This window comes from Rosa chinensis, chromosome 1 (assembly GCF_002994745.2).
Source record: "Rosa chinensis cultivar Old Blush chromosome 1, RchiOBHm-V2, whole genome shotgun sequence".
Lineage (NCBI taxonomy): Eukaryota > Viridiplantae > Streptophyta > Magnoliopsida > Rosales > Rosaceae > Rosa > Rosa chinensis.
In genome coordinates, this window is record NC_037088.1 from 45,120,037 (window position 1) to 45,135,680 (window position 15,644).

The window sequence follows — 15,644 nt, forward strand, 5'->3', positions numbered from 1 at the left end:
GTTTGGGTCAGAAAAGAAGTAACGAAAGAGCCATTGATAGCAATCCATGTGCCTGTAGGGCTCGCCACCAACGTTTCGGGCAATTTGGTGACTAAGGATTAGCAAACCAATTGCCTGGGCATGTGGTCCCTCTTGATTGCCATGGCAATCTTTTCCAGCTGCATGGCCAAGACTAGTCTCTACTCTCCAATTGGTCACCCAATCAAAAAGATAAAACACCAAAGGGCCCCAGCCATGTAGCGCATTCTCCTCCACAATTTTTGTTGACCACCATGTTAACTGTAACCTTACGTTTTCAATAAGTATTTGTGCCGTTATGGTGAAAATGTGAGGACATTTGTGTCCTTTCGTAGGCTGCGGTCCTTAGGAAGCCTTTGACTTGAACAATATCTGCAAACGCATGTGGCAGCTTCTTGAAGTGCACGTATCTGCAATTAGCCTGACTCATGCGAGGTTCTTTTGTGTAGGTAAGCATGATAATTTGATCAGGTCATATTAAGTAGTCGAATTTGCTAAAAAATGTGAATGGATGTGGATGATACACCATATGAGCTGAACCCAATCCTTCTGGGACTTCGGTGTTCTGCTGGTAGCTCAGGCGCCATGTGCTAAAATGTGAAATAGTTTTTTGGGAAATACTTGTATGGTGCCATCATCCACACCAAGTTATGACTAATTATGACATGTGACAGATACTATCAATGCCAGAATTGCATCTTTCTACCATTTCCGTTGAAGTGTGTAACTTTATTTGATGGTTAGAAGCTTGGAATAATAACTTGCAATTGTGGTTTGAGACATTTCAAGGAGAAAATGCAGCAGCAGATCAAGAAAGATGAGGCTAAGTGGAAGCTAGCTGTAGGTGAGTAATTAAAGTGATAACGTCAAAGGATGCTCTCTATGACCAATCTCTGGTCGGCGGTCAAGCTCAGCTCTCTTTATGAGCTTCTGTATAACAAAGCAAAATGTATAATGAATCTTAATTTGGTAAAATTAGAAATTATTTTATGCACCGACGGTGGTGTAAGTGATCCAACTCTTATAAAATAATCTCAACCCTTGATATTTATTATCAACTTTATTTTTAATAAACAAAAAGTGTATTTAATGTAATCTAACCATTCATTTATGTTGGTGCAAGTGCACGGTCAACGCTATTGTAAAATTAATTTTTCATTTCTGTTTTTATATATATATATATATATATATATATTTTTTTTTTTCAATAGGAGAAATTGAAACTACTGCATATTGCAAGGAAACCTTTAGAAGGAAGGTGTATCTGTATCAGATACTAAACAATTGTCGAATTCTATCCGGTGTGAATGATTTCGCACTAATTTCTTGATAGATCTGAAACTTCCTTCTTAGCAAATGACTGTGCTTTGTTTGCGGGTTCAAGCTCTCTTCAAAGTGGCTGTTGTCTCTTTGCAGGATGAGGACATGAAGAGGGAGAAGACTTCAAATTGATGTGCTCTGTTTGCAGGTTCTCGGTTTCAAGCAATTTTTGTTGTGAGTTTGCACAGGTGAAGGATGAGGAGATGACGACCATGAAGACGTGAAGTCTTCCAACCTTTCCTTATCCTATCTGTACGGTTCTCCCCAAAATACCCATAAGGTAAGAAATCAATTCACTGTTTAATCCGACCTTGTCATATATCTGACGGCTAATAAACAGATGTCAGTGGTGTTTAAAAGTTTTGGTGGTTTTGCCGACAAGGCCATTTAAAATATCGCCATCCTCTGTCCAATTAGGTCCACAACTCCACATGCAAGTCTTCAGTCGGTGTCAATACAATCTTTACTAGCTAATTTGCGATCTTAGTTGATCCTCTCTACTACGTGTTAACTTGGATGTTAAATACCGCATTTTGAAAGATCAGCTAGCTTAATCTGCCTCTCATAATTTTCTCTTCTCGATCACTACCTTTCTGCATCTTCTGCAGATTCAATGGTGCTTCTTCATGAGTGTGCATTTTGGTTTATATGTGTGCATGTGATTACCCATCTCTTTCTTATCAACTTTTTCCTACCTACCACTACTGCTGCAAATGCATTTGGCAATGAAACCGACCGATTGGCTTTGCTCAAATTCAAAGAATCCATAGTCGCCGATCCACACGGGTTCTTGAACTCATGGAATGGATCTGTTCACTTCTGCAACTGGCATGGAATTACTTGCCGCAGAAGGCATCAAAGAGTAACAGCTTTGAACCTACCGGATGCTGATTTGGATGGAACCATATCACCTTACATTGGCAACCTCTCCTTTCTCAGGACCTTCCGCCTTTTAAACAACAGCTTCTCCGGCAAGATTCCACAACAAGTTGATCATTTGTTCCGACTGCGTCATCTCAACCTAAGTTCCAACATGTTGGAGGGGGAAATTCCAGTCAGCCTAACCTTCTGCTCGAAATTAAGCATCATAAGCATTGCATCTAACCGCCTTACTGGCAAAATTCCTTCTGAGATTGGCTCATTGATGAAGCTTCTGCATCTTGATCTTCAGAAAAACAATCTGACAGGAGGCATCCCACCTTCCTTGGGGAATCTTTCATCAATCACTCTACTTTCCTTGCAATATAATCATTTGGTGGGCAACATACCAGAGGAAATAGGCCGATTGAGAAGCTTATCTACGTTTGCAATTGGGGCCAATAAACTCTCAGGTATGATACCTCGCTCCATTTTTAACATATCATCTATAAAAATCTTCTCAGTTGCACTTAATGAGTTTAGGGGCAGTATTCCACCTGGTATAGGCCTAAACATGCCTAATCTCCTAAAAGTGTTCCTTGGGGCAAATAAATTCTCTGGGCAAATCCCGCCTTCATTTTCCAATGCTTCTCAGCTTCAGCAGTTTGATATTGAGGAAAATAATTTTGTTGGGCTAGTTCCAACAAGTTTTGGAAAACTTCCCCATCTCCAGTTTCTCGGCTCCAGTACGAATAATCTAGGAAGTAATTCATCTAATGATTTGGGATTTATAACATCCTTGACAAATTGCAGCAATCTGGAAATTCTTTCTCTCAGTTCTAACAATTTTGGAGGTGTTTTACCTAACTCTCTAGTCAATTTTTCCACCCACCTGACTAAATTATTCCTTGGGGGCAATCCAATAGGGGGAACGATTCTTGAAACATTAGGAAATCTCAACAATTTAATACAATTGAGCCTGGATTATAACTTATTCACAGGTATCATTCCAGCTTCTTTTGGAAAGTTACAAAAGCTGCAAGAATTATATTTGAATTCCAATAGATTATCAGGACGGATTCCATCTTCCCTAGGAAACCTCACCCAATTGTCTAGACTCTGGGTATTTGAAAATGAATTAGAAGGAAGCATTCCTCCAAATATTGGTAACTGCCCAAATCTGCGGGAGATGGATATATCACACAATAAGCTTAGTGGAGATATACCATCACAGGTCATTGGTCTGTCCTTCTCTGTCTTGCTCAAATTAGCGCAAAACTCGCTAACTGGCATTCTGCCTGCGGAAGTGGGTAAGCTGAAGAATATCAATATACTGGACATCTCTGATAATAATTTGACAGGAGGAATTCCAGATGTTATTGGAGGCTGTCAGGTCCTTGAATTTCTTTTACTACAAGGGAATCTCTTTCAAGGAATCATACCTACTTCTTTGGCTACTTTGAGAGGTCTTCAGTATCTAGATCTTTCACGAAACAACTTGTCAGGACATATTCCAAAAGACCTACAGAGACTTTCATTCCTGATATATTTGAACCTTTCGTCTAATAATCTGGAGGGTGAGGTACCCAAAGAAGGAGTTTTTCGAAACAAAAGTGCATTATCATTGGATGGAAATACCAAACTTTGTGGTGGTATTTCGGAATTGCAGCTACCAGCATGCCCCATCAAAGTACCAAAGCAGAGAAAGTTGCATGGTTTCAAACTAAAGTTCACAATTTCTTTAGTCGCTGGATGCTCTCTTCTGTTTGCAGTCATCTTAGCTCTTTATTGGGGGAGGAAAACTCAAAAGAAGAAACCATTATCTACAGTGTCATCAATCAACTTCATTTCAAGGGTTTCATACCAGACACTTCATCAAGCTACTGGCGGATTCTCTACGACCAATCAAATTGGATCAGGCAGTTTTGGCTGTGTATACAAAGGGATTCTTGATCAAGAACAAAACAATGTTGTTGCCATAAAGGTCCTCAACCTTCAACAAAAAGGAGCTTATAAGAGTTTCATGGCTGAATGCAATGCACTGAGAAATATCAGGCACAGGAATCTTGTGAAGATCTTAACATGTTGCTCCAGCATTGATTACAACGGTAATGAATTCAAAGCTCTAGTTTATGAGTATATGTCAAATGGAAGTTTAGAGAAGTGGCTGCATAGAGAAAACCAATCAAGGAGTTTGACGCTTCTTCAAAGACTGAATATTGTTATTGATACGGCTCTTGCATTGTGTTATCTTCATGACCATTGTGAACCACATATTATTCACGGTGACATGAAGCCAAGCAACGTTCTTCTTGATGATGACATGGTTGCTCATGTCGGTGATTTTGGGTTAGCAAGACTCATCCCACCGACCACTGACTCCTATGAGAATAAAAGCAGCACAGTCGGGATAAAAGGAACCATTGGCTATGCTGCTCCAGGTAACAATCTTCCACTACTTTATAATTTCTTAAATTTTTATCTTGATGTTTATTGAAGATAAACATGAATATAGTCAGAAGTATAACAATTAGGAGCATGGTAGCCTATAATTAATGTGACACAATGGCACTGAAACCAACTGAAATTTTAAGCCCTAACAAATGACTAAGTTGTCAAATTGGAAAGCCATATAAGATAAGACATCTCAAAGATTGTAATAAGACAAGATATAAATGACCTCTTCTCTAAGATAGAAAAGTTATTGCTGATGAAATTGACTGTCTTTCTATCTCAACCCAATAATGAAATTCATTTGTTTAATGCATTCACTCATCACTAACCAATTATAATGAAAAAGTTTTTATACTAGTCTGATCAACAAAGAAACTTTGCTTACAGCGAGAACTGATATACATGGTTGTTTTATCACTTTTATGAATTCCAGAGTATGCAGTTGGTGCTGAGTCATCAAAACAAGGGGATGTATATAGTTATGGGATCCTTGTGCTGGAATTGTTCACGGGAAAAAGACCAACCGATGAAATGTTTATAGACAATTGCAATATCCATACTTTTGTTAAGACGTCTATACAAGGAAGACTTATGCAAATTGTAGATCCTACTCTTATTGCCACTCTAGAAGAGACTGCAACTTCAACAACAAACAATGAAGCCAGCATCCATGGTTACAACAATGAAATCGAAGTTGATGAAGACAGCATTGACAATGAGAATTTAAGCATGATGAACACTTACGTGTGGAAATGCATACTTCCAACCCTTAAGATTGGACTTGCATGCTCGGAAGAATCACCAAGGAACAGGGTGTCTATGGAGGATGTCCATAGGGAGCTACACCATATAAAAAATGCTTACACTGGTGTTGACATCCGTCGAGAAAGGTCAAAAAGAAGCTAAACAAAAGGTGTTGTTATTTTATTCTTTATGATATGTGCAACAAAATGGTTTTTTTTTTTTTTTTAATTATTTTTTTCATTTCTTTTTTATTTATTCATTCTTTTCTTTATGATATGTGCAACAAAATTGAACATAATCCTCATGTTTTTGTGCAAATAATTTATACAGTATGGCATTGGAAGCAAGGTGTCACTATTCTCTGTATTGTACTACTGAAGACGTCTAAAGGTAAGATAATACTCTCCAAGTGTGGAAGAAATAAGTTGTAGCTACTTACACTACAAAAAATAATTGCAACGGCTACCCCGTTTCGCGTCGGCACCCTTTTGCCGTCGCAAAAAATTGACTTTTTGCTTCGGCAAAATTACGCCGTCGTAAAACTTGCGACTGAGTTGCTACGCCGTGGCAATGGGGTAGCCAAACTTTAATATTTATCTTCGGCGAACGTTTGCAGTCGCAAACTTCCAATGCTTGGCGACTGCGTCTAAAATGCCGTCGCAACTAGAGAACAACTACGAGCCCAATTCTCTTATTAAATCTATTTTCTCATAAAAAAACCCTAGCCTATTTCTCTCAATCCCTGTTCTCTACCGCATCCCTCTTTCTCTTTCTCTCTGTTCTCGATCTCACTGAAGCAGATCGGATCAGAACTTCCCGTCGCTGGTCCTCCGTGTTCAGTCTCTCCGCTCAGTCCTCTCTCTCTCTCGCTCAGCGGCTCAGTTGTTGTCGTTCTCTCTCTCTCTCTTATACATATCACTTTGTCTCAGCGGCTCAGAACCAGATCGGAACCGGCGGCTTCAGCTTCTTCATCGCTCAGTAGCTCTTGCTCTCTCTTTCTCTCTGCGCGCGCGGCTGCTCTGAAGACTGAAACCAGATCTTTCCGAACCAAAAGAAAACCCCCAAAGCCTTCTCTCTCAGCCTCTCTCACATCTAGCCCTAAATCGCTCTTCGTTGGTATGAAATTTCAACCCTTTCAAACTTTAATTGATACGTTTGATTTGCAATTCGCAGTTTTCAATTAGATAACATAGAAAGTTTCATGCTTTAATTTAATTTCTGTGAGTTTTTGTGAAATTCAACCCTTTTTATGATTCATTGTGCTTGAACTGTTGGATTCTAGACTCTAGTCAAGTTTCAATCTTGTTTCATTGGCACCCATAACCCTTCTTTTCGAATTAAGCTCTTAATGTCTTATAGCATCTGTATGCATCTGTTGGTTGTGTAATTTTGCTAATGGTTCTGCTTCTTCTGTTGTTTTTCTCCTCCTGTAGATTTGAGTAATGTTTTTGTTGATTTTTAACTTTCGTATTCGCCTTTCTCAAAATTAGAGTCTGTGTTTTATGAATTGGTTTTCGTTTATCTGTTGTTACCGTGGAGTTTTCAAAATTGACTTATGAGTATGCCCATTCATGATGAGAAACCCCTCAATTGATGATGCAGGGTGGAGAAATAGAAGAGGTTGTATAAGCTAGAGAGTTGTTGGAAATGAATGCTGAAGCTTTGCAAGTTGCTAAGGCATACCGCCACCTTCTCAAAGCTGTCAAGAACCACGTTGCCAAAGAAGACACTAAGCGGCATTTCAGAGATTATGTAACTGAAGAATTTAGATTCACATGAAAAACCCAGATACCATGGAGTTTCCTACCTAATTGATTTTTTCCTGTGGTTTTCTTTGAAATTTGCAGGTATTTGAGCAATTATGGTTCCAGGTAACCCCTCTGTTCTTCTCCATTTAACTAATTTGGTTTCCCAAATTGCACATTTTTTTTCTTTTTCGTGTCGATGGGCTAATGTCTGTATAATCTCTTTTTTAATACGTTGTCCATGGGCTATTGTAACTCCTTAATTGTAATACTTTGGTTCAGGTTTAGTGGTTGATTCTATTATAATTGTACTTTTTCTGTTTTCTGTGTGGTGATTAAGCATTTCTTCTTTCCTTTTTTTTTTTGGGGGTTCCTGAACAGGGTAGTGGTAAACAATTCTGGTGTGGAAGAAAACAAGGAAAAGACGGTGGTTATCTAAAGCTTGACTTGTACGAGAATTCTGTTATCTAAAGTTGGGGAACTGCATATTTACCTTGCTAGCAATCTAATTTCATGGTATAATTTCTTCATTTTGTTTCTGTTTTTACTAGCTTTTCTGTTTATACTTTTGGGCTATGTTTGTTACATGGGATTGGACTGGATTGGAGTAACTTATGTAAGAAAATAAGACTCATCCCACGTTTGGCACACATGAGGACTCAATTAAATGAGATTAGAGGACTCAATTGAATGTTGATCAATTCTGGGTTTTTTCTTTCTTTCAACAACGTCTGTGTTTTTATCTTCTTATTTGGTTGTTTGTTTTCATTGATTTTGGATGTTGATCAATTCTGGGTCAAGTACCTGTAACTGGTCATGTAACTGGTCATGTAACTGGTCACGTAATTGACCAGGTAACTGACCATGTCACTGACCAAGTAACTGTAACTGGTCATGTAACTGGTCACGTAACTGACCATGTCACTGACCAAGTAACTGACCATGTCACTGACCAAGTAACTGACCATGTCACTGACCAAGTAACTGACCATGTCACTGACCATGTCACTGACCAAGTAACTGTAACTGGTCAAGTAACTGACCATGTCACTGGTCAAGTAACTGACCATGTCACTGGTCAAGTAACTGACCATGTCACTGACCAAGTAACTGGTCACGTAACTGACCATGTCACTGTAACTGGTCACGTAAGGGATACAATTTCTGGATTTGTCTTCAGCTTTCTCATTCCAATTTCTTTTCTTCTCACAAACTCATAAAATTGTTCATGTCTGCAAATTACCAACTTTTAGTCCAATACACAAACAAACATGGGATAAGACTATTTTGACTATTCTGCTCTTTAGTCCTAAGCAGTACCAAACATGGGTCAGATATTAACATAACATATCCCAGGTTAGAAGAGTCCTAGACTATTATAGAAAATAATGTGGGTGATAATAGTCCCACGTAACAAACACCACCTTGAAGTATGTCATTAGTTATAATATCAGTTGTTAGGGATTCTGCTTAGTGCTTATTTACTTGGGGTAGATGCCATGGATAATTGTGTCATTTGTTTATTTTTGGATTTCATAGTGGAATGGATGCTAAGGGTTACTACTTTTTCTTTTCATTTACAAATGCATTAGAGTTATCTGTTTTGTTCTTGTTCGTTATTGTCTTCGCTATTGTGATGTGAGATCAATATATTCTAAGCTGCAGCATAACAGAATGTTTGCTGTAGTCTCTTCCTACTTTCATTTTTCCTGCAGCTTTGTTGTTTTTGGGAATTGCAGGGATCAGCTGTGTATAAGGTAAGCTTATTTGGGGTGAATACTGTTTGAGTTTTTGATTCATGGTTTACTTGATTTAGTGCTGGATGTGTTGGATGAGGAATTTATATATGTTTGAGGTCTTGAATATATAAATTACTGATTATATAGTGATATCTTGTGCTTTGAACAGTTCAAGGCCTATTGGCAATGACGTAATTAGCATTTATTTGGGAACAATCTTCTTGCAAGGAAAGGAGAGGGCTGGAAATCCTGAGACATTGAGTCTAAAGCTAGGAAGTGACATTATTTTAACTGAAAAGGTTAGAAAGTTCTATCTCTCATATAAACATTGTTTTGTAAATTGAAGGCTTGAATTAGAAAGTTTTGTGCTCAATTTGTGGGTCAGTTTGAATTTGAAGTGATTTTAGGGTTTTCAATTGAGTAATTGGTGAGCAAACGATATGAGTTTGAGAATTTGACTTCATGAACTCTCATTTTTCTGAATTCAATTTTACTTGAAATTATAGAAACTGCAATCTGCTTCAGAAAAATTAGATAGGATCTTGCTTTTATTTTGGTTATACCTAGTCTGATTTATAATGACTTCTTGCATAATCTACACTAATATAGACTGCAAGAAAAGTTCAACTTAATTCAGGTTGCAACTTCACTTCATTCCGATTCTGACTCTTTTGTGGATGTATAAAACGAATAAGGAGAGAATATGTAGCCTTTGCTGTAATTCACCACCTCTTTTGTGCTCGTATCAGTGGATTTACTGCATAACGTGATGACTTTGGGGAACTAGTTATTCATCTATATGCTGTGATTGTCATTCATACAGTTGTTAATGTCCTCATTGCATACTAATATGTTGTGTTCTTTTTATCTGGACTTGGGTTTATTTTGATGCTGATATTGATATTTATCAATTGTACTTGTACCTCTTCTATCTTAATTTGTTTAATTTATTGTTTTTTTAAGGTTCAACCCTGCGGTGGTATTTGGAGTGACAACTGCTCTTTGAAAATGGGAAGAAGACGCCCCTTCATACTTGCAGGATCTCTCATTATCTCTGTTGCCATGCCATAAGTCAATCATTGCAATTCTAGAGCTGCGTGCTAGGTGGGGGAACAGGTAAATATTCTTATTCACTTGTTCTTCTTAGTGTGTACTAGTGCATTCATTAAAGCATTATGGATCTTCCTCTATTTGTTATTTCAATTTTAATTAGATTAGTTATATGCCTAATGCTTGAATGATGTTATAAAAAAATTGGCAATGATGGAAAGTTTGCTTGTTTCTTTTTCTTTTCTACAGGAACTCAGCTAGCTTGCATGAATTTTGTTTTTTGGGGAATTGCAGGTAACCCTTATCTTTTTCATGTGTTGGATGTCTGTGTCCTCAGTCCTACAATTGTTTCAAGTGATACATTATTGCCAATATTTGTTAGCATCTGTTTGCCCGTTGTTGTTGTTCACATATATATACCTTTATTAATTTATCAATGATGAATATACATACTAGTATCAACTTGTAAAAGAAACACTAGCTTTGATGACACTTGGTTTGAAATTTCCTCTCATACTGCCATTCTCTTTGTAATATGATTATAAAGAATGGTGTAACCTGCGATGTTCATTATTGAAATTGGGTTACGGTGTGACATTGAAAAAGGGTGATATGCAAAGCCATACATGATATATTTAATTTTTTTTTTGATGTCTTAGGTTCCAGATGCAACTAGTGACCATGCATGAAATTCGGAGAGAGTCTGTAGGAGAAGAAAGGAATCCAGATTCAAGCAGTGATAGAGCAATGGGCTGAGTTTCAATATGTTATTGCATATTTTTGTTAAGTGTTACTCTTAGTTGTCTTCATTAGGAACTTGATTTTGGGCATATATAACTTAATTTGTACTTCTTCTAATTACCTATACTGACACTGCAACAATTTAATTACATTGCAATGAAATAGATGAGCTAATGAACAATATATGTGTTGTGTATTCATGATATTTTTATCCCATTTTTGGATATTGCAAAAATACAGGTTTTGTTAAAAAAAAATATTGGTTAGCTACTAACATCAGTGAATTGCGGTAGCCAAGAATATTTTTCTATATAACACCACACCGAAGCTACGGCAACGAGACCGTAGTAAAATTTCCTATTGAAAAATTGGCGGGAAGCAAATTAGTTTGGCAGCAAAAAAAAATTGGCGGGAAACAATTTGGCGGGAAAAAATTTAGTAGGAAACAAATTTTGGCGGGAAGTAATATAATTATCTTAATATTAATTATGCTGCGACGGCAATTTGCCGTAGTATATTTTGTAATGGCGACGGCATTAGGGGTAGCATAAAACCGTCGCAGAGTAAGTGTCGCAAAACTCTTTGCCGTCGCAAAAGTGGTCTGCTACGGCAAAATGCCGTGGCAAAAGATATTGGCGACGCCACCAACGGCGACGGAAGCTTTGCCGTCGCAGAGCCGTCGCAAATGCTTTTTTGCTACGGCAAAATAGCTTTTCGCTACGGCAAGGCGCCGTGGCTATTGCAATTTTTTTTGTAGTGTTATAAGTTATTGCTTGATTTCGATTTCTAGATTATGAGTTGTCTGTTATTTAGATTTTAATTTCCCCGAGATCTGATGGAGACTAGCAATGTTGTATTTTAATTATGTGTAAAAAGTGATGTAATCCAATCAGGTTTGTGGTAATTATCAGAAGAGGCAAACCAATCCAATTCATAGCTATAGTTTTGTTATGTTTGTGTAAATGGAAATCAACTAGTCCAGGAGTAGCACCTTTCTTAAAATTGGCATTAGAGATAAAATCATCACTTCCAATTCAACTTGGCACCTCTTTGTAAGAAATATTTCTTCAAACACCTTACCTGCATATAATTAAGTCACACGTACCCACATTTTCTGCATAATTGAATAAAGAGTCATTATTGTTGTAAATGATAATGACTATTCATGCAATATGTATTGCTTAATGTATGCGATTGACAGACTCGTAATATATGTGATTGACAGACTCGTAATGTATGCAATTAACAGACTCGTAATGTATGCGATTGACATACTTATAATGTGCGATTGATTAGTATAGCTATTATGTATTGCCTTTTGTATACATGATGTAACCCTATATAAACCTCATGGTGAGATGAATACAATACAATTATCCAATTCTCTACAACACGGTATCAGCATGATACTCTAACCCAAGCCCTAACAAGAAAAAAACTCTAACACCCGAAATTTTTTTCATTAAAAACTGCCGCAAGCTCCTAGCCCTTGCTAGCCATACCATGTGCTGCTCCTGCAGCCCTTAAGCACCCGTGTGCCTCCTACTGCCCCTGCAGCATCGTCGCATGCCTGCTGCCCCTGCAGCACACTCGTTCCTGTGCAGATCAGCCTGTTTGCACGCCCCGAAACGTCTTGATCAGGACCTCAGATCAAAATCCTTCCTTATCAAAGTTGTTCGTCTTTGCCTCTTCTATCTGACCTCGAAATTTCAGCCCTATTGGAGTCTTTTTGAGATCTGTACACCATTCGAAGTGGGAGATGTTCAGAAGCGAATCTGCTCCGAATTTCAACAAGTAAGTTTTAAAGATTAAAGTTCTTGCTTTCTTGTCTTTTAAATTCCTTTATTTTCTGCAGGATTTTCAATATACGAACATGGGTTCGATTATTTAATAAAGCGGAATTGTGGGGATTCACGTTTAACGAACTAAGAGTGTTCATATGAACTAAGAGTGTTCATAATACTCGGACTAATTAAGAGCGTCCGTAAGCATCAAATTGTGACCATATTAAAACATTATTGTTTGGTCTAATCCAAAAGAGATTCTTGGAAATTGTTTTCTTAGTAGCATAGCTCAGAAATCTTATTATTTTAGTTTTCGTGGAAGTTTAGCTCCGAAACTAATATATCTTCTCTTCTTATTTTCAGGATGTCGAATGAACCTAGACTCGACTTTCCCATGCTTGACTCAAGAGGCTCGGATTACCATAGTTGGGTAACCGATGTTGAGAACCACCTCACTTCAAAGGGAATATTACCCATAATCCAGGCACCTAACCCGAATCGTGTGTTCATGCGAACACCTACAAAGCATGCTCAAGCAGTTATCTTGATGCGACGCTATATGGACAAGGCACTCAGATTGGAGTATATGTCGATCAAGGATGTAAGAGAGTTATGGGTAGCGCTAGAAGAGCGTTTTGGCAATGTCCAAGATTCCATTCTCCCTGACTTGAAGGTTCAATGGAACAATCTGCGCTTTGCTGATTTCAAGTTTGTTGCTGAATATAATTCAGAAGCTCTTCGCCTACAGTCCATGTTGAGGTTTTGTGGACAACCTGTCACAGAGCAAGAGCTAATTGAGAAAACTCTCTCCACCTTCCCCGTTTCAGCCATTGTGGTATCAAAGCAATACCGCACTGAAGTTAATGCTGGACGGATCAGGAGGTTTCATCAGCTTATCAATCTCATATCTGTAGCTAAGAAACATGATAACATACTTGTGAGGAATTATAATTCAAGGCCCATTGGAACTAAAAACGTTCATGAGGTGAATTATAATGCACCCAAAAGAGGGCGCAAGGAGCGGAACCCTAAGAATAAGGGATATGAGGGACGTATGGGTCCATATAACCGCCCTAACAAGGAATGAAACTGCAGATTTGGTGCGGATGCACGTGGTGGCAATGCCACACGTGGGAGAGGTGGTCGTGGTATTCCTGGTCGTGGTGGTGGAGCCATGGCTTGTGGTGGAGGCGCAATGGGTCGTGGTGGTGGCACCAACCCTCTTAGGGAACGCCCACAACGTGTACCTCAGTTAAAGGGAGGCAACCACAATGACATGTGTCATTGATGTGGATCAAGTGAGCATTGGTTCAAACAATGTAAGGCAAGCGAGCAACTAGCTTCAAGATACAGGGCATACAGGGACCTGAGGGAGCAAGAAGTGTACCTTGCAGATGAAGAAGAAAATGGTGGAGACATCCATCTCACCATAGAGAACTTCAAAGCTGACGATGAAGTGCACAAGGATGCCGCAGACTTTGATTAGATTAGTCCTTTTATTTTCCAAGAATTTTTGTAATGGCAATATGCCTTAGTCAATAAATGACAATTGTATTAAACTCTTTCTTATGTGGTGCACCCAATGAAACATGATGTCTAGGAAAGTCATTGACATTAATGGTACTTAAGAGAGCCTTGCTCCACCAACATCTCTCTCTACTTTCCTAGTCATATTTGATTGGAGTTACCAAACGGATAGAGTGACTACAATGTGTCTTAGTTTGATTTTATTTTGGATTAGACTTTTTGGGACCTTTGATGTAATCATTGGCTATCTTTATTAATAAAGTATCGTATTATTATTCGATGTCATGGACATGTTTTAAATCTGAACTTTATTATTTTTCATTATGTTTCCTGGAGAGTTGGAATGCCTTGTTGATAGTGGCACCACACATACTATATTGCGACATAGGCAACTATTTCTATGGATGACGCCTAGTCGATCTTCTGTGACTACGATGGATGGACCATCACAATTGATTCATGGTCGAGGACCAGCTTAATTTATGTTGCCAAATGGCACAAGTATTAATGTCACTGAAGCTCTATATGCTCCTAGGGCTGGAAGGACCCTATTGAGTTTTAAAGATATAAGAGCCAATGGTTTTCATGTGGAAACACATTGTGAGAATGGACAAGAGTTCCTTTGCATCACCTCTAATGACTACGGACATAAACGAGTATTAGAGAAACTTATGTGTCGATCTAGTGGGTTGTATGCAACCACTATTCGAATTATTGAATCCAACCATGTCATGAGAGATGACTTATGGGATTCTGACACATATAGGCTTTGGCATGACCGTTTGGGACACCCAGGTCGTGATATGATGATCCGTATATTAAAGACTTACACGGACATCCATTTTTCAAAACGAAAAGAAGTCAGAACCAAAATTTGATCCAAGGTAGGGCTGGCGCCGCCTACCCTCTGCGGCCCAAAAGTGGTATGGATGCCACCAATACCTCCTTGGTTCCTTTTTCTACTTCTAAAGTCAATTGTGACTTCGTGGCTCAACCAGATACTTCCCTGGTTGCTTCTAAAGCCCATCTTTCATTTTGCAAAGCCTGTCCTTTAGCAAAATTAGGATCGAGACCATCCTATGCAAAGGACACTAAAGAAAATATTCCATTCCAAAATTATGATCAAGACCATCCTATGCAAAGGACACTAAAGAAAATATTCCATTCTTACAAAGAATCCAAGGTGATATTTGTGGACCTATTCAACCAACTTGCGGACCATTTAGATATTTTATGGTGTTGGTTGATGCATCGACATGATGGTCACATGTCATGCTATTGTCCACAAGAAATGATGCATTTGCTAAACTCCTAGCACCAATCTCCCTGTTTCTGCTTGGGGCTATGCAATATTGCATGCAGCTGTGCTCATTCGTCTGAGGCCTATTGCCACTCAACCCTTTTCTGCTTCCCAGATAGTTACTGGATATGAGCCTGATGTCTCACATTTACGCATATTTGAGTGTACAGTTTATGTGCCAATTGCGCCGCCACAGCGCACCAAAATGGGTCCTCAAAGACGATTAGGCATTTATGTTGGATATGACTCTCCAACCATTATCCGCTACTTAGAACCCTTGACAGGCGATCTATATACCGCTAGATTTGTGGATTGTCACTTTGATGAGACAGTCTTTCTGTCGTTAAGGGGAGATAGGAACAAT

The 15,644-nt window shown here is 38.5% G+C and overlaps 1 protein-coding gene across 3 annotated transcripts; it reads left to right on the forward strand.

Annotated features, from left to right (window-relative positions):
* Positions 1-1,751: 1,751 nt before the first annotated feature.
* On the forward strand, positions 1,752-10,869 carry LOC112177413 (probable LRR receptor-like serine/threonine-protein kinase At3g47570). 3 transcript variants are annotated; one of them, XM_024316871.2, is made up of 10 exons: positions 1,752-4,637; positions 5,084-5,563; positions 5,725-5,784; positions 6,997-7,265; positions 7,521-7,655; positions 8,805-8,896; positions 9,048-9,177; positions 9,842-9,994; positions 10,178-10,222; positions 10,588-10,869. In XM_024316871.2, exons 1-2 carry the CDS (start codon positions 1,952-1,954, stop codon positions 5,554-5,556), a joined length of 3,159 nt encoding a protein of 1,052 aa, XP_024172639.1. In that variant the 5' UTR covers positions 1,752-1,951; the 3' UTR covers positions 5,557-5,563; positions 5,725-5,784; positions 6,997-7,265; positions 7,521-7,655; positions 8,805-8,896; positions 9,048-9,177; positions 9,842-9,994; positions 10,178-10,222; positions 10,588-10,869. The 3 variants fall into 3 exon arrangements, with proteins under 3 accessions (XP_024172639.1, XP_024174020.1, XP_024171702.1); XM_024318252.2 differs by lacking the exon at positions 8,805-8,896 and having other exon boundaries at positions 1,752-2,669; positions 3,198-4,637; XM_024315934.2 differs by lacking the exon at positions 8,805-8,896.
* The last annotated feature ends 4,775 nt before the right edge of the window (positions 10,870-15,644 follow it).

Coding starts and splice junctions, on each gene's coding strand:
- LOC112177413 (XM_024316871.2), top strand. CDS start 1,952: ATGGTGCTTCTTCATGAGTGTGCATTTTGGTTTATATGTGTGCATGTG. Junction 4,638..5,083: donor CATTGGCTATGCTGCTCCAG/GTAACAATCTTC, acceptor TATGAATTCCAG/AGTATGCAGTTGGTGCTGAG.